At 41.7% G+C, this 19246-nt stretch overlaps 1 protein-coding gene across 3 annotated transcripts in view; it reads right to left on the bottom strand.

Annotated features, from left to right (window-relative positions):
- The window catches only part of KCNAB1 (potassium voltage-gated channel subfamily A regulatory beta subunit 1), a 344031-nt gene that overhangs the window by 50494 nt on the left and 274291 nt on the right, over positions 1 to 19246 (bottom strand). For all 3 annotated transcript variants that reach the window (XM_045514502.2, XM_010952021.3, XM_010952022.3), the window contains exons 4-8: positions 16173 to 16252; positions 13587 to 13631; positions 9889 to 9933; positions 8014 to 8057; positions 2846 to 2932 (exon numbers count right to left, since the gene is read on the bottom strand). In XM_045514502.2, coding sequence (XP_045370458.1) covers positions 2846 to 2932; positions 8014 to 8057; positions 9889 to 9933; positions 13587 to 13631; positions 16173 to 16252 — 301 coding nt within the window. The remainder of the gene's footprint in view (positions 1 to 2845; positions 2933 to 8013; positions 8058 to 9888; positions 9934 to 13586; positions 13632 to 16172; positions 16253 to 19246) is intronic.

Consider the following 19246-nt stretch of genomic DNA (forward strand, 5'->3'; position numbering starts at 1 on the left):
TCTATTGGCTTTCTAAGGAAGAAGGGAAGGCAACAACTAAATTGGTATGCGTATGATGCCAATGTATTATGAAGGCGCCACTGCTTAACCTTTTTTCTGGCTCAGTTGGTTGCTATATGATATGTATAAACTGGATGAAACTCATCTTGGTTTATTCTAGAAATGTTCCCAATTAACATCCTTTCATGGTGTGAATCAAGTGAATGGGGTTGGCACTTTAATAAATTTAAATCAAAGTTGTTTAAAATGGGTCTTAGAAAGCTGGGTTGGGCTCTCTCTTTAAGCCCCCAGGAATTAAAATAGGTTCCTTGGCAAAATTATAAGTTAGCGGGTATTGTGGGTCCATGGAGTTGATGGGGAATGGTTGAAACCGATAAAGATGATCTACAAATGCTAAGGGTTTACTGTGTGGCACACACACAGAACAATGCCAACATATGTAGACTTAATATATAAAATTCAGCAATATGCACTTGGCAACCACCGTTCCATCACTTATATTAGACAGAAATGGATGCAGTTGAGCCTACAACTGCCAAAGTGAGTTGCTAAAATAAGAGATGTGTGTGAATGATATTAAGGCTGTTATCAAAAAAAAAAGTATTTGGGCAAGTATCTAGTGATGGTTTTGTCACTATATTTGGAGAAGAAGTTGACTAATTAAAGGCTGTAGAGTAACACTGACTAACAAAGAATTACTGTAGGGTTTTCAAGGGTACTTTTGATTATACGTAACATACACTCTTCTGTATGGTTTTTAGAAACCCTAATAGCCTTCCTAAGGTTGATCCCATTGTAACATGAACAAGTTTCACTCATATACACACACATGATTTACAAAATCATTGCAAAAATGAAACTTAATAACAACATGGAATCCAGACATAGCTTAGACACCATTTTTTTCATTTTTAGAGGAGAAAATGCCCTCAAAACCATCTGGCAATCCCTGTCTATTTCTAATTTTCTTCTTATTTCCTATTTCTTCTCCTCTCTGTTGCCCAGATCAGTGCTCTCCTGTTACAGTAAAGCAGGAAAATTCTCTGATTTCATTGGAGGCTGGACAATGCTGTAGTTATATATTCTATCAGGCAGCAATCTCTCTCTCTTTTTTTTTTTTTTTTTAACATTTTGATGCTTCCTTCTAGGAAACATCAACACATAATCAGTGTTTATACAAGAGATACCATTATCTTATCAGTATCACATAGCTTGGCTTCTAATTGAAATTTCCTCTTTCTGTAGGTATATAATGCAAATTATAACGTTTTCTGTTTCAGAGACGTCTACATTATATCCCTCAGATTAAAGACAGTGATAGAATGGGCAAAATGAGCCAAAAAAAAAAAAAAATCCCAGATGTTCTTCTATCCTGTACATAGCATAATTGCAAAGGACATTTTTCCAAAGAGGAAAGTAGTCACTAGGCACTTAAAATGGGAAGCAATTTCAGTCTTTCACAGCCGCCACTAAACGGCATTTTGCTTGACAATTGTGCTCACATGATAGCTTCAGTGCTATTTTAATGTGACACTGAGAATGGTGTGACATCATATTATCCTTGCAATAAGCACTTCTTACATGAATAAAATGTTTATGATTTGCCTTATCAAACACCTAGTCTTTGCTTTAATAAAAATATGCATTTGTGTCATTTCCATGGATAATTTCTTATCATGAATTTCCAACAATGGTACTGCTTTATAATAATCTCCTAATTTACTCAAATCAAGAAAGTAGAAAACTCTAGGAGAAAATCAGATATATAAGTATATATTTTAAACATTACTCTGCAGTTGAAAGACACAAATAGCATGGAAAACAGTTTCATAACTCTTTTTGGTCAGAAATGCATTTTGTCAGAAACGCAACAGAAAAATTTATACATACTTCAATCTTTCATAACTTCCATAACTTCTATAACCTTCTAGCAAGAACAAATCTTTACAGAACCTGATTTAATACAAGATCCTGAATTACCTTTTGAATCAGCAAAACCAAATTTACCTTAGTGTAATTTTATGTTGAGTATTCTAATTCTTTGAAAATTTATAAATCCATGTCATATAGCAAGCCTCAAATAATCAGAACATTATTTCCTCCCCTTCTTTTTTCCCAAGTATCTTTGTTCTCATTCACCTCAGATATATGATAATCCATATGACTGTAAATCTCACTTAACCAGAACATTTTTTTAAATTTGTCCTCCCAAACTTGATCCTCTTTCTCAATCATCCTAGGTAGGTTCCACAAACAAATGTAAATGGAAAAAAACTGGTTTTAGGGACATTCTGAAAGCTTCCACAGAGTGATGCTTGAATTGTCCTCAGAAAGGGGATAAAATGTTGCAGCTCCTTGAGAATCAAAAACCAAATGGCAACCAAGAGTCTCATTTTGAAGCAGTCGCTCCTGTAAAGCCTCTGCTCATGGTAGCACTTCATATTACCACCACAGACTGGAAACTAATGAGACCCAGAGTCATTATAAAATAGGAAGACTCTTGGAGAGCACCCTCCAAAGTCATGATGGCTGGGTTATAAACTCCCCTTCCAATTACTTTTATTGTTTTTGTTGATGAAATCACAGAAGTGAAACAAACCTGGAGCACTGTGACAGCAGGAGCCAAATCCTGGTGTCTGCAGCTGCTGAAAAATTAATACACATGCAGAATGCAGAGCCCTGGCTTTGTGGGTAAACATTGCAGCTGAAAGAAATTGACTGAAAAGGTTTTTATTTTTCATATTCAGTCAGATCAGTCTGAATATATTTCATTTCCTACTGTGAGTGGAAGAAGTTGTCAACTAGAATTAATCACTCTAGTCTTCTATTAAATTTCTTCACTCACCTTCCATGGGAGTGTTACTGTCTGGGCGATTTGCAAAAACTACGTCCACATACTCGAGCTGCAGCCTCTGGAGGGAGCCCTTCAATCCTGGGAATAGAAGCAGGAAGATCTTAACAAGTCTGAATATGAGCATTATTAGAAATAGTTGAAGTTTGGTTACCTTCAAGAATTTACTTTAAAAAAGAGAACCACTGACTTAGATTCAAAAAGACATTGAATACAATGATGTGTTCATTGGCCCTCAGAACCTTTTAAAAATATATCAAAGGTTGACCTTGTCTCCAACAGAGAAAAGCCTTAGACCTCTCTCTATGGTATTAGTGCTCTTGCCTACTGGGAATCCACACTTGGTAATGACCTTTCACAGTGGCTCCTGTATCTGTATCTGGCAGTATCCAGAAGCAAAGTTTAGAATGAAAAGCAGCCTAAGAGTTTAACTTCTTTCTTCTTGGAAAATGCACATTAATGTCATGTTTTGAAATACTTACTGGGCTTATAGTGGGATGGAGCTATATTTATTGCACATTAAAAAAATTAAAATGGTGTAAATCATAAATAAATGATTGACAACTCCATCTTTTTTTTTTTCTTTAATTGAAGTATAGTCAGTTACAATGTGTCAATTTCTGGTGTACAGCACAATGTCCCAGTCATGTATATATATTCATTTTCATATCCTTTTTCATTAAAAGTTGTTACAAGATATTGAATATAGTTCCCCATGCTATACAGAAGAAATTTTTTTAAATCTATTTTTACATATACTTGATGACTCCATCTTAATGTACACGTGGGTTTTCCTAGTAATAAAATGTTGGCAAATGAAAATTCCATTCCACATTTACTAATTGGAACAAAGTCTGAAGAACTTTAAATATAGCTGAGCTCCACTATTTCTATTATTCCCCATTCTTTTGAGAAGAAACAAAAACACTAGGAGCTTTAAAGATTTAAGTGGTAATATAAAGGAAATAGACCTTAAAAAAAATCTGGAACCAATAATCTATGTTTCAGCCCTAACCATTCGGTCACATTTCTATGATTACTCAGAAAAAAATATTTAATTTCAGTAAAATTAATACTTTCCTGAAATAGAATGTATTGTATATACTATTACACAACCAGAAGGATGACAGTGTTTGAGAATTATTTTATCTCATTTCTATGAGGCACAGCATTTCCTTATCAGCTTATTTAATTCCTCAGAAAGACTGGAGGTTTTTCTCTTTTATAATAGGCATAAAATTAATTGCATGTTAAATGAGGCTCTTATAAATTTAAATTTGGCTCATTTAAATTTGATTTTTCAAACTGGTTTATCGGCCAGCCACAATTATTTTTCTGACAGGAAAATGGAGTGCTTGAATACAGTTTCGGAAATATTTCTTTCACTCATTAAGGAAGGACTGTCTGTGATGGTGGCTTGTTAAAAGCAGCACTGATGAAGAGATTAGGGCAGACAGGTGTTATAAAGTCCAATGTCTGTTCTTAAAAAACTGCGGGGACTTTCAGGCCCAGGTTATTACCAGCTATCTCAACGGGCATCTTGAAATTAAATTTACCTTAAAAAGCACTATGATAGGAGCCACATTTTGGAAGCAATTCTGTGTATGGAGGAGGTAAGGAGAGGGAAATATAACCAAGCAAACCAGTAACAGGGTATCCCCAGGTCTAAAAGGCTGGAAATCTGCACGCTGGCATATGATCCTGCTTGGATTATTTGGCTTTTACTGTGTGTGACTCAGTTCTCTAGTCCGCAGTGGAGATATCAAGACTCACTACCTTTAGAATTGCTGCTCCAGAGGGCAAATAAAATTAGTTGGCACACATTTGGTAAGAGCAACAGCCTATAGAAGTACCGTAATTATAATGTTCTCACATCTGGAAAGATTCAGAATGACTAGACGCCAAAGATTTTCACTGGCCCTCCTGGTTTTAGAGGCGGGCATTTAGTGACAGTTCTGGCCCCTACCTGGCACTGGAAACAAAACGCCCTCCTTTCTGATGATGCCCCTTCCCTCGGTCCCTTCTGAAGATCTCATTGTGGGCTGAGAGTTAACCTAGGAGAAGCTATGACTAACTTGGCCCTGTCGGAATGCTGTGTGATCAGTCGTGACTTAAGTCCTTTCCTCTTCCACGCCCTACATGTGTACTGAATTCTGATTTGATCCTGAAACTGTGCCCGACTCTAGGTGGGTAGACAGGCATGGACACAGCATTTATCCCCAAGGAGCAAAAAGTGCACGCTGAGGGCATCTGCTGGCATGATTTCGCTGTTCAAGGTAATAACGTGTAGCCGTAAGTCATGACGTGGACTTGACGTAAAGGCCAGCCAGCCTCGTTGTACTCAGTCGTTCCTCATCTCTCAGTTCTTCCTCTGGAAAGCATTTTTCCCCTTGATAGTCAGGCCAAGATTTTAGAGTATTCATGTGAGAATATAAGAAATGGTGCATCTCGTCAGTGACCCACCTGGTCCCTCCTCTGGGTTTGAAGTGGAGTAAAAGGAGGTTGTGCTCATAAGAGACACTCTCCACTCACTTTGAAAAATCTCAATCACATGAAGTCTTGGAATCCATGGTATGAATTTTAGATTTTACTCTACATGAGATGGAAAAATATGGGGAGGGGCTGGGAGGTAAGGAAATGAGAGTTAAGCCAGGGAAATGATGCTGTCAGATTTGTGTTCTGAACTGCTCACTTGTCCTGCTGAGAATGACCTGTAGGGGGCAGAGGGCAGGCAGGGAGGGAGACCAGTGAGGCTGTCACCGAAGCAGACCAAGTTGGTGAGGTGTGTTCAAACTTGGGACAAGTTGTATAAGTAGAAATAAGAGAACTCCTGGTGTGCTGAATACAGAATGTGGAGGTAGAGGTATCGAGGAGGACTCTGAGATGTTGGCGTGAGAAGAGAAGTGACTGTTAGTAAGATGGGGAGGTCAGGGAAAAGCAGGTTGTTGGTGGTGGTGTCAGCACATCAGTCAACCCCATGGAGCTCTTGGCAGCTGGATGGGCCGGTCTGGCATTTAGAGGAAAGGTCTATGTGCAGGTGAGGCACAGGACTTGGGATCCAGGGCACTAAACTGGGCTGGCCTGAATGATCTTGCCAGTGTCTCTTCGCCTCCTTGGATCTTAGTATCCTCATCTTTCCAAAGATGAAATGGAGCTCGATGATCTTTCTGGTTTGATCTTCTTGGGACTGCAAACCCAGTCAGGTGGCACTGCTTTTCCCTATTTGGATGCTTTAATCTTATAGCTAAATTGTAGCAACATAAAGACATGCTAACAAATGTCTCCTTGAGAGCCATTTAGGGTTTATCTCCAAGAAACAAACAGTCATGTTCTATCTCCCCTTAGCAAATGTTTGTTGAGCATTGGCTTGGGGCCAGGTGTTGCTTTAAGTTTAAGTAGATGTGCAAAAATGCATTAACCTTGGCTCCAGAGAGCTATCTGAACAGTTAATCGTAACCCAAGGAGGTAAATGCTCCCATTCAGTGAATGCACTCACTGAAAGCACTTTTTATGTTAGCCTGCCCCTCAGTGCTGACCCAATGTCTGTTGGAGTGAAAAACAGGAGGAGCAGGAGAAACATTCCCTGCCCTTGAGGAGATGCCCAGAAGTTAATTGGCCATTCCTCAGAAGTCCACAGGAGAATACATTGCGTTATGTAAAGAAAAATAGCTTTCAAGTGACTCCAGTAAACTTAAATCTAAGTCAATCTCTCTCTTAGGTTCTAAAATTTAACAGGAACTCCATTGTTCATAAGGTGAAACTCAACAAAATTTTAAACTTTTGAGATTGAAGATTAATTAGAATCAATTATTATTACGTTTTACTGTTGGTGTTATTTTTCAGTTTATAGTCTCAGACAAAGACAAAAACACTCACGACTGCAAGAGAGTCAGCTCAAAAGATATTTCTAGGCAGGCTGAAATTAGGGAATTGAGTGAATTTTACAGGAAAAAAAGAAGGGACATGAGATTTTTAGACCTAAAATAAAGTTTGAAGAGGTTTACAAGTCATTATCCTCTGGTTTCATTGGTACTTGTCCTGTGATGAAGGTGACATTTTCAACATTGGAGATTCACACTCACATTACATTTGGGAAGTACTATTTAAGAATAAGACAGAAGACCAGTTCATGTAGAGTTCAGGCCACTTGTGTGCTGGGTGACCTTAGCCACCTGAGTTAATTTTCAGAGTGTAAAATTAGCTTGATTTGTGCATAATGTAGTTTTGAAAAAAATCATATGAAAGGCTTTTTCAATGAGCCTAAAGTTTTGACTGAGATCTGGTTAGGAACAACATGCTCCTTGGATTCACAAGGAGGTAGTAGGAATTTCAATAATAGGTTTATTATGTTCATTTGGAATCTCAAGGTCCTCTCAGGTTCTGAAAGTCTGTTTATTTATTCAGCCATTCCACAGTCATTAAACCTAAATTTGTGCCAATGTTAAAATCTAGCAGATCAAATTTCTTTAGTATCTGGCATGAAAGAACAGAAATAGTTCGGTAGGTCAGACTGGAAGAATAAGGGCATTGTTTGTGTACTTTTATAGGAAAAAGCTGTGTCTAAGCCTGTAGTTGCCTTTCAGGTAAACAACCGTTTTGTTATGTGATTTAAAACATGGAACCATCCCAGTTTTAGGAGTAGGAGAAAACATTCTGAGAAACTCCACTTGAAACTTTTTAATGCATGGCAGATGTTAAACCCTAACTTTAAAAAAAAGGTAACAGAAGTGACTATTAGTGGATACAAGGTTTCTTTGGGGGGAGATGAAGATGTTTTGAAATCTAATTATGATGACCATTGCACACTCTGTAATTATTCTCAGAACAAAAGAATTGTACATTTTAAATGGGGAAACTGTTGTGGCATATAAATTACATCTCAACAAAGCTCTTTAAAGACTCTTGCAGACGCGCTTTGTTAATGTTAGCATAGCCGTAAATGAGAAGAGTTCTAGAAAATGCAGTCTTTTTCTTTTGAGTTCTCATTCTCCCTTTATATCACCACACTCCCCACACTCAGGCCCAGGGACAAACTTGGTTGGTTGTGGTTCTTTACATAGAGAATTTTTTCCCTTCCTAATGTGTTTGGAACCTATTTGGTTGGTACCTTTCTGCACTCAGCAGCCCACAGACAAAAATAAAATGGAAGCAGCGGTACTCACCTTCAATAATATGTTTTCTTGACAACCCTCTTTCCGTTTCAGCTCTGACAAGAAAAAGAAGCAAATGACTTTGAGTGGGGGTGTGCTTTTTTAAAAAAATCACTCTTTCAAAAGTACAGAAGAATAATCATTCTAGACTAAATGGTTAATTTTGTGCCCTATTTTTGGCAAATTCTGCGCTACTGCAGGCTGAGCAAACAAGGCTGGTGGGCAGCACACTGAGCGGCTCTTCTTTGAAGACCCCAGAAGATGAATTAACCATGACAGACATCACATCGCCTTAATAACAACTCAGGCATGTGCACCTTGTCCATATGTAATTTGACACTTGACATGTGGCTCAGCCTTACTATCTTCTTAACCAATCTCAAGCCAAAAAAAAAAAAAAAAGTTTGTGAGCTTACTTACTATAAGATTATCAGGCTACTGGTAGCACTGGCTTTTCTGAGAAAGGAAACAAATTTAGAAGTGTCTTTTGACTTTCAAAAGAAGCTGAACAACTATTTTCTTTTAAAATGTGATGTACCAAGTCTTCCTTAAATTAGTTTCCTAAGAAGACAAACCTTTGACCAGGACTTTTGCCTGCCCAGACCATCCTCAGGCTCTGGCCAATGAGAAAGAAATGTGGTCTTTGAGTTTTAAAGTACTGATGAAATATTCCTTCAACATCAATAACTTTGGCAACCCCCTTTTAAAACATAGTAGTTTATCATTCGCCTTTGGTGATTTTGTATCTTCTAAAAGTGTATTAGATAATAATGTATGTAGCACTCTACTACATAATGGTTCTTGCAGACTGTCTTATTTCCTGTTTATTTCTAAATTATAGGCAAGGTTTTGAGTACCATCGCAAATCATCAAGAAATGGCACTAGGAATCAGAGTACACACGATGTAAACTTAACATTTCTTATGGGCACCATGTTGCTTTATTTTTATTAGACTGCACTAGGAATAAATATCTGAGTTCCACATTTCTGTCTTCATATTAATCGTAAACAACTCAAAAACATCAATAAAATATCAGCGTGTGAGTGTATACACGTACATTTTGATTAGAAGTTTCCTTCCAAATTTGTTTTTAACTATTCCCTGTCAATCAGAGGGAAGTAAATTAGGTTTTGTTTGTTTGCATTTGTCTTTGTTTTTGTTAAGACTCCATGGAAATCTCGGAGGTTTCCATGAAAAGGTATATGGAATAGCTTGATGTTTTCTCACATGTGGTCTCACAAAGAGGCCACTTCTGAGTCCTGCTGAATAATGTAAGTACCAGTTCAAACACCAGCAGGGCCATCAGAAGCCAGTTCATCCTGTGAAGTGTGTTCTGCATCCCACGACAGAGAGAGGACCACTCTTTCATTTGGCCTGACAGCAAGTGATACATGCAGCTTCCTGTTATTCTTCACTGAGATGGTCTTTTTGATCAGCATTTTCAGAGCCTTCTACAGAAATGATCAGAGACTCACACGTGGGGCGAGGCAAGATATTTTTATCATTGCTTTCCGTAGAAGTCTCTGAGTTTTGGCAGATTTGAGTAGCTTTTCATCTGTGATGCTATGTGCTTATTTTCTTTTCCTGAAATTTGAACTCTATTTTGGAAACGGTTCTAAGTATGAGGTTGGTATTTTGAAAATCTCCATGAATCACTTAGTAACAAGTGACCACATGCTTTGCACTAAATTTCTTTGGGGGTATCTTGCTAAACCTGAATCCCAGGCAAATTGCTATTTCCTTCATGTGAGGGAAAAAAACAATCTTTCTTTCCAAACCAATTAATTTGAGTACGTTGAATGTAAAATGGTTGCATAAAAGGATTAAAGCACAAACTACTGATTGTTTCCTGTCAAGCAGGGAAAATAAGAAGTATTGAACTTACTTTCCACCCCAGTAGAGTTTGGTTGTTATGACCAGGCTGGACCTCCTGTATGGTAAACAGACAAACACATAGAGAAATATTAAATAAACTGCTGGTTATTGTACCGGGTCATATTATTATTATAGCACCATAATGAACTTATTGTATCTCACATTTTAAAAAATTGGCAAGGAGATAAATGGTTGGTTTATGTCATTGAAATGTAAGGACAGAAGGAAGCTGGTGAGTAGGGACTTGAAGTCAGATCCTAAAGAAAGAGGCCTGAAGGGAAGGGAGCGTTATTGGGAGGGGCCGGAGGAGGAGGAGGGCTGTGGCAACACTTGGGTGATTGGCAGGTGAGAGGTAGGCATGGAGGCTCAGAATGGTAAGTGAAAAGTAACGGTAAGGGAAAGGACTTAAAGGATGGATTGCTTTAGGAGCTCAAGCAGCCACCAGCTAACACTTATCGAGCATCTGACCTAATGCTGATTGATCTGAACTTTCCTGGCCTCTGCCAAGGACCATGGACCCGAGTATCTCTGAGTTATGACCTTTTCCCACCATTGCCTTCACAGGCAGGAACTGACTACATGGAACTATGAATAATGAAGTAAATTATAATAGTCAATAGATAGAAATAAAATTGCTCTGCATGTCTTATTCAATGGAAATGTTATTTTAGGAAAACAGTCCTAAGATCCATAACTCAATGTTTTACCAGTTTCATTCCTCAGGGAATGAAATGTGGAAATCTTGTCAGCAGATTTATTACCTTCTCAAAACCACACCCAAGGGCAGGAAATGCAATTGCATCACTATGATTGTGGGATATGAAATATGTCTTGAGAACTATAGTGATATAATTTAAAATTGGGAGGCAGATCTCAGTGTGATTTAGTTTCTCCAGGTATATAATTCATTTGAACTGGTTTAGGGGGAAAAAAAGCATTTGAGATTCAAAGGTTAAGACCAAACTTCGGGAATATTTGAAATAAGGCATTTATAATTCCATCAGCTGTAGTGTCGATGCCTGGGGCCCTCAGGTAGAAGAGCCTAGCATGATTAATGATAACCAATGGGCAACGACGGTGACAATTCTGACAACTTGGCTGCAACAAGAAAAATTTGTAGGAAATGTCAGTACTCCCATCCCAATGAAGTTAATTCCCAGAAAAGTAATTTGAATCACTATAACAGGAGGCCCACAGATATATGCATCTGGAGATTATGCACCCCAAAAGGGCTGATGCACTTTCCAGCTTAATCCGTCAACCTCGTGATACCTGGTATAATGGCAATCTGTCACAGGGGAGCCAGGCCTCCGTTAGCAAGCATTGTCAGAGCTTCAACAAAAAGCTCTGGATGGAATCTTATTAAAGCATGCGTGCAGCCCTCTGCATTATTCAGAGCATTTGGGCCTGCCAAGGCTGCACGCTCTATCCAAATACCACCATAGACTTGTTTTTCCAAAATCTGGCTTTCTGTAAAATGTTTGGCCTACGTGGGCGTGCACCCTAATATTTATGTTCAAACAGCGAGAGTGGACAGCAACCTGGTGAATTATCACTGACCTCATGGAGGCATTTAGAGCAGCTCTTCTGAGTGGGTGAAGAATGACAGTATGAGTATCTCCCATTGATATAGCACAGCCTTCAACATTCTTTTATGTACTTTATCTCAGTTTATCAGCACGATGCTCCATGAACAGTTATGCCTCCATTTTACAGAAGGGGAAATTGAGGCTCAGAGAAGCGAAGTTACTTGCTCTGGACAACACAGCTAGCAAGTGATAGCCTTGGGACAAGAAGCCAAGGATGCCAGTTGAAACGGCTTTTATTGCCTCCATGCTGTGATGTTATGGTTTATTTTTTGGACACTCTCGGGTGGGCAGCTGTGAACAGATATGAACTTGTACCAATATTCTGTAGCATGAGGATACACTGAGTGTTCACTTGCAAGACTGGAAGGCAGTTTGTGAAAGATGCATGTTAATCTCTTTTTTACCAAAGGTATTTATTAAGCTTTGCAGCGTATAGTGAGGGATGACTAAACGTCCTGTGGGTGCAAAGGGGAAGTGAGCTACTGCATGAAGCTCCCCCTTGTCCTCAGGTGTCCCCTGGCAGCCTTCACCTCCCTGCTGATTTCACTGCTTGTCAGTGGAATCACCTCCAAGGCCTCTGTTACAGGTTGAATTGTGTCCCTCCCTGAAAGATGTGATAACGTCCCATCCCCCAGTACCTCAGAATGGGAGCTTATTTGGAAATAGGGTCATTGTAGATGTAATGAGTTAAATGAAGATGAGGTCGTACTGGAGTAGGGTGGGCCCTTTGTCCAATATGACTAGAGTCTTTATAAGAGGACATACAGACACACGAGGGCAGAATGCCACATGGTGACAGAGCAGAGGTTGAATGGCTGTAGCTATAAGCCAAGGAAGGCAGAAGATTGCCAGCAACCCCCAAAACCTTGGAAGAGGGAAGGAAGGATTCATTTGTTCAAACATTCGTTTTGGACTTTTGGCCCCTAGGACTGCGAGGGAATAATCTAGTGTTGTGTTAAGCCACCTTTGTGGCACATTGGTACAGCAGCCCTTGGAAATGATACAGTGCTCTGTGAGCAGCGATGGAGGGACCAACACTCTGGGTGCGGAGGGAACTCAGGTGAGGTGGAGAACTGGGTGGGGATGTGAATATCTTTCCAAATTTAAGGTTGAATACAATTTTCTCTTCATACCCTGACAGTTCCTGGAGTGGGGAAAGGTAAGGAGAGAGGCAGAAAGTAGGTCACCAAATTTTATTTGTTCATATATCTCCATACATTTTTGAGTTTCTGCTGCCACTCATACTATATGGCTGTTACTTATTTGGCCATCAGCAGATCTTACACCAGAGCAGAAGAGGATGCCACATTTGTCCGGTGGTCTTCACTGGGGTTTGCCTGATTCTGTCCTCATGCTGGGGAAGAGGTGACTGCTGGGTTGACACATGTAGTGAGGTGGGGTGGGGAAGCATGTTATAGCATCCTTCATCACTACTGGCTTTGGCTATAGATGGTGGTGGGATGGGACATAACCCCCCGGGAACAGCAGATGAAGCATTCTCCTGAATGCCCAGACACCAGGGCTGTAGCACACAGGAGACTCAGTGCTGGCTAATTGTGTTCAGGTAAGAAAGCTCTGGGATATATATTCCAAGGGATTCTTGTTTCGTTTCTTTGCATCCAGAGTTGTTAACTAAATGAACAATGATATATGTATGACTGAAACATTATGTTGTACATCAGAAACTGACACATTGTAACTAAGTATACTTCAATTAAAAAATCTAATAGATAAAATTTACAGTGAACATAAATACATGTGTACAGATAATCAGCTTCCTGTCAGCTGGCTTCCTTCACCGGATGACCACAAATGGCAGTCGGAAACCACAAAAATGCCACTTTCTTTGAGGCACGAATATTTCATGAACATTCCTCCTCTGTGCATCCCCATGGTGATTCATTGTCACTAATGACTAGTCAATAATTCTTGAAGCACAAGTAATGAACTCACTGATATTTATTTTCAAAGCACTGTAAATCATTTCTTTACCAAGAGTTGACATTTTATTTTTGACAGCCTTTCAGTCAGTTGTCATGTGATTTTATTTTCTTTTCTCTGGTGCAAAATAATCACAGTCTTTTTAAAGGCAAGTAAGTGACTATGGTGAAGACCTTACCTCCAGCCTTTCTTCTTGATGATGCTCCCCAGGATCACTTCAGCCCTGAAGGGGAAACATAATATTTTAGGATACAGTGTCCTGGAAATGCAAGAGTCAATCCAAAACACCAGATCCCTTCCTGGTTTGAACTCTCAGTGCCTACATGTCCCGAAAATAGAAGCCACTCTCGGCTGGTGGCACAGTTTCCGCTGTTTCTGCTTGTGCATGCAGAATCCTGCTCCCGGAGCGTTCCCGAAGCACCTGCCAAATCCTGGCACACTGGCAGGAGACCGCCTGCGGTCCTGATACTAGGAAGCAGTGGAGTCATTTGGCAGTTTGGTGTTTTTGAGCCACTGATCCCATAAATAACTGTCCTGCTTGGCAGTGTCTGGTGGGAGTCAAGGGTTTCTTTCTAATGGCTGTGGTCTCCAATGGTGCCTGGGGAGGACAATGAGACCTCACTCTTTTCAGACAAAAAATATTGACTCGCTGGCAATTTTGCAGGGTGAAAAAACCCATGTGTGGGTTTAGATGTCCCAAAGCCAGGACTGCGGATGCAGTGGCCCCCATGGAGAAAGTCCTGGGTTCCAGTGACAAGCACTGTCGCGGGAGCAGGAGTAAGAAGTCATAGGGAAGTGTCCTTCCTGCCCCTTGGGCTGGTTGTGGAGAGCTGCAGTGAAGACATCCCCACCGTCCTCTCCTCCTCTGCCTACCCCAGCTGGGAGCCAAGCTTACGGTGACTAAAACTTTCTTCTAGTTTCCTCCCAGTCAGACCGACGTCGTGAGAAGCAGCTGTGTTCTCAGAGGCTCTGTAAATGGGGACATCAGCAGAATCAGCGCTTTGTCCTTTGGTGGCCTGTACACTGAGTCATCACTAATTGTGATTCGTCTTAACTGAGAAATGTCTGCCTTTGTTGGAGTGTACAGGCTGGTAATAAAGCATGGCGCGGGTTAGACAGGAGCGTGCCCCAAGTAGACAGGCATGGAATGTCGCCCCAGGGTTCTTTCCCCACGTCTGTTTCTCTTGCAACCTTGCACTTCGCAGTGGGAACCTATCTCGTTACACACTGATCATCAGTCAATAATTATAATCAGGACTAATTATCCTTCAGAACAAGAATACAAACACCACTCTAACAGACTTGTTAATCACTGCTTCCTTTTCCAGCCTTAGCCCCACTTGGTACTAAGCAGGATTCAACACGAGAAAAGAACACTGGGATAGAGTGATGTGTGGAAAGGAGCAAGGCCTCATCGATTTCATTTTCAAACACCGAGGATGTGGGCTCAGAACCTCCCTGATGGTCCTTAAACACAGACCTGCCCTTGAAAAGGAGGAAACCCAGGCTAGGAGAATGCACTTTGACCTGGCAGCTACGAACCTGATTCAGCAGTTTGACTATAATTTTTCCCCAGAGCGGGGGCATCAGGCCCGCAGGGGATTATGTACCACAGTCCAGGTAGCGAACTGCAGAGCTGCTCAAGCAGCTGTCCAGCCTCTTAGATTCTCTCCCTGCCAGGACCTGCATCCATGTTCACAGCCGGGGGCCAAAGTGCTTCACTTCTGCTGAAATGCGCTTGCTGTGCAGACCAGAGGGCATGGACCCCGAGGCCCAGCCCGAGGGCACGGTGCCTGCGTGACTTGGCAGTGAGCCCCGTCCTGGAGCCCCAGACATGCTCTCTGCTCCATAGGAAGCTTGGAGCTAGAGGTGACTTCTCCAGCAAGAGAGGCTGCTTTGCAGCCCTCTCTGTCCTCAGAATGGGGTCTGAAATGCCCTCTTATGAAAGTATACATATATCACCATGCTGTACCAGAAACTAACACAACACTGCACATGGACAATACTTCAACTGAAAAAAAAAAGGCGAAAAAGGTGATAAAACCCTTTATAGCTAGCTGACTGAGGATTTCAATATATAATGATATTCTGTATTTTGAGGATTGTCTTCTCAGTACTATATTTTAGAAGGTTTTTTGGAAAAATTGCTCTTGTGCTATAACCTGTTGGAGTGATTTTGGAATAATAGTGTTAATAAAAGATGGTTTGTTGAAGAAAAAAAAATCAGGCTTCTTGGCATCTTTGGGAGTCTCTCCTTTAATCTCTGATCTACCTGTATTGCTGGGTGGAGGGACAGGCCTGCAAACAGGAAAAGCAGCCCTAGCTTTCCTGCAGAGAGGAGGTCCCAGTTCACCGCAGGGCTGAGGAGCTATGAGCTGTGCTTACGAAGTAACGAGACTAGCTTTGGAACAACCACACTGGAAGCTGCTCATTTGAATGAATTACATTCAGCTAACATTTATGGAACTCTGCTGCTCGCACTCCGGTCCCAACCACCTCGGCCCCTCATGTAGATCGTGGCTACTGCTTCCAGTCAGTCCATTCTTCATACAGGGACCAGAGTGGGGAAGGTCTGGGTGGGCAGATGGACCCAGAGATGGTCAACGTCCCCAGTCCTGCAGGGGTGGGAGAGGCAGGGAGAAAAGCAGTGGCATCAACACGTGTGGGATGGATAGACCCTTCTTGCCAATGTGTCAACAAAGGTCTGGGCAGGGTCCTTTGTTCCAGAAATGCCACCTGAGGGACACACCGGGCTCTGACTTACTTGCCAGCAGCATAGACCTCGGCAGTGTCAAAGAGATTCACTCCGCTCTCATAGGCAATTGTCATCAGCCGTTCAGCAACCTGCAAGGGGATGCGAAGGTCAGTCAGAAAAGCCAAGTGCTTTCCAAACCTGGGAAGCAACTTGGAATCCTCTGGTGGTCTTTAAGAACATGGAAATCCCACGGACCACTCTTGCTTTTCTCAGTTGTATGAAAGAAAGAAAAAAAAAAGAAGATTCAACCAGCCTGTACAGGGGAAAAAACCCTTCCCTCAGCCTGGACCAGGCCCTGAGGAATTTCCTTCCATGCTGGGATAAGGCGGCCACAGGAGCACGGCTTCTGCTTCTCATTGCTGGGAGCCTCAGTTTGACCACATTCTCTGTGGCCTTGGAATCTCTGTGACAAACCGGGTCCTTTGTATCACTGGTGCTTCATTCCTTTTCTTCCTCTTTTCCCCAAGCCAGTAAGTTCTGGCAGCTGGGTGACTCCTGACCTAAAAGCTCATGCCTTTCTTCCCGGGAGGCTTAGCAGACTGTGCTGATGAACCAAGGGTTAGACGGAGCTGGGATGGTTGTAAAACTCCTGCCGCCCACAGCTCAGCACAACCCGGGGCACCATCACAGAAAGACATGACACAGAGCGGAGGCAGTGAGCGCGCCAGCTCACCTGGGGGCCGGCTCCTCACCGGTCAGCCTGCAAGTAGCTCACCCAGCTCCCTGTTCCTTCCGTCGTGCTGCTGAACACAAGCGGCAGGTGTGAGAGAGCAGCACGAAGGGTCCCTGGAAACAACCCCATGAGGGACAGCTCTGTGGGGACGGTGGTCAACAACACTGAAGAAAGGACAGTTTTTCATTTTGCTGGTAGACTTATCAGTCAACTGAAAAATTACACACCTCGCAAATAGTTGAAATTGATTATTCCATTATGTTTTTCATTGTAGGCTAAAGGTGCTTCATCAGCATTTCCAAGATAAACTCTTTTCCTATTTTTTAAAAATAAGCAGAGCCAGAAAATTGTCAGGCTAGCAAAATGGACTGCATGCAAATCCATTAGAGGAATAGCAGCAAAAATGCTATTACTGCTTTTAATTTGCTACGATGTGACATTTATCCTAAGTGGAAATTAAATTTAAGACCAGTATAGTTTTTCACATCATGACTGCCTTGTATTTTAGAAATTATTGTGCTTGTATTGTCTATCATCCTTGGATTGTGTTGCATGACATACTAGTGGGTTACTATTAGTAAATGTGTATAATAAGTCTTATCTAGAAAGAAATTTCGAGGTAAGATGGAGAATCCTGGATGGAGAATTGGACTGAGTGATTGCTGAGATGTTTCCCAGTCAAGAGACTTGAAGACCTGAATGTGGAATAATGAAAAGAAGTCACTGAACTAAGTCAGAGGACCCGTGTCTGGCCTTGAGTGGACCACACACTAGATCAATAAATGTGGGTACATCTTTTGACCTCTCAGTGTTTCAGTTTCTTCATCTGCAAAATGAAGATTCTGTCCAGGTCCCCCAGGGAGCCCACAGGTCTCAGGGGAAGCTGACCTCACCTCCGTCCAGTGGGGGCCTGATGGGCTAACCGTGCATCAGCGAAGGCCACGTGACACATCTGGGCCAGTGAGATGTGAGGAGAGGCTGGCTGAGGGCCTCTGGGAACACTTTTCCTGTTCTTCTTGCAGACTTTTTAGAAACAATACTCTATTCTCAAGAGTTACTGCTATTCTAATCGAAGACCAGAATTCCTACCACTCTCTTACCAGGTGAGGGTGTAGTCTTTGATGCACAAAGGAACACAAAGCCAGGAGAATCACTAGGAAATAGAATGGAGGCTCTGACTGGGTCAACTCAGAAGCTTGCTTTTACTCTACACTTTTTTTTTTTGGAAGAAGGAGGTAATTAGGTATGTTTATTATTTATTTATTTTTAGAGGAGGTACTGGGGATTGAACCCAGGACCTCTGAATGCTAAGCATGTGCTCTACTACTGAGCCACACCCCTCTCCTGCCCCTGCACTTCTAATATGAAAGTAGAAATAGTTTTTCTTATTGATTAAGCCAATTTGCATTCGGTTTACTGTTACCTGCAATCAAAGGAAGCCTCACCAACCCACAGGTGAGAAAAGACAAATAGAGCTCTGAGGATTAAGTGCTATGAGGTGGGAGTACGCTCTTATCACTATTTAAAATATTACAACTCACGTGAGTAACATCTATCTTGGTTTTTTGCTGAAGTCAAATCAGCTTTGGGAGGGACCTCACAGTTACCTATTTTCAAGTTTGCATCATTTTGACACTATTCCTGCCAAGTGGCTATTTAATAAATAGTTGAACTCTTCCAGTAACGGGGACATCACCACATCCCGAGGCCGCACTGATGCTTATGTCACTCAGCACATTACGGTGTGGTCATCCCGGGATCCCATATTCGTGTCTATTTGTATTTTTGGCTGCACTGCCATATGGGAATAGCTGAGTGCTACCAGTTCAGCCACAGGTGTGAGTGTGGTCTGGCTGTCTCCTCTCCTTCTTGTGGGCAGTCTCATCACTGGTGGCAGGGAGGGGAGCCACAGCTGCTCTCCGGAAAGGACAATAGCTCTTTTTCTGGTGTGCGTATGAGGTGAGAGCCTCTGTAACCCTTCCCGACAGCTTTATTGTGTAGTTTTTAGAATTGTAATTTTGAAATGATTCGTTTCAGAGGCCAGCCCTGCACACTCTGACCTGGGCAACCTGGGTTCTGTGCAGAGCAGGCAGACACTGGCAAGGGGAGAGCAAAGATGAAGGGGGAAGTAACATGTTTACAGTTGACCCCTCTACTCTGAAAGGAAAGATATTTTTGTCATTTTCCCCTCTAAGCACCAAGGCAGTATAAGGTTTTGTACTTGCTAGACCCAGGAGACTATTAACTTTAGACTTCTCTCCTTCCATGTACCTGTTCTGCATCTGATTAAAGCCTGCAGCCATTGCTTTGATACCCGTGGACTTGCCTCTGTGCCTCCTCCAGGCACCCTTCCCAATGCCAGTTGGAGGGTCCAGGAGTCAACCCTGGGATGGCCACCTGGCCCTCCTTC

Source organism: Camelus bactrianus, chromosome 1, assembly GCF_048773025.1.
Source record: "Camelus bactrianus isolate YW-2024 breed Bactrian camel chromosome 1, ASM4877302v1, whole genome shotgun sequence".
NCBI lineage: Eukaryota > Metazoa > Chordata > Mammalia > Artiodactyla > Camelidae > Camelus > Camelus bactrianus.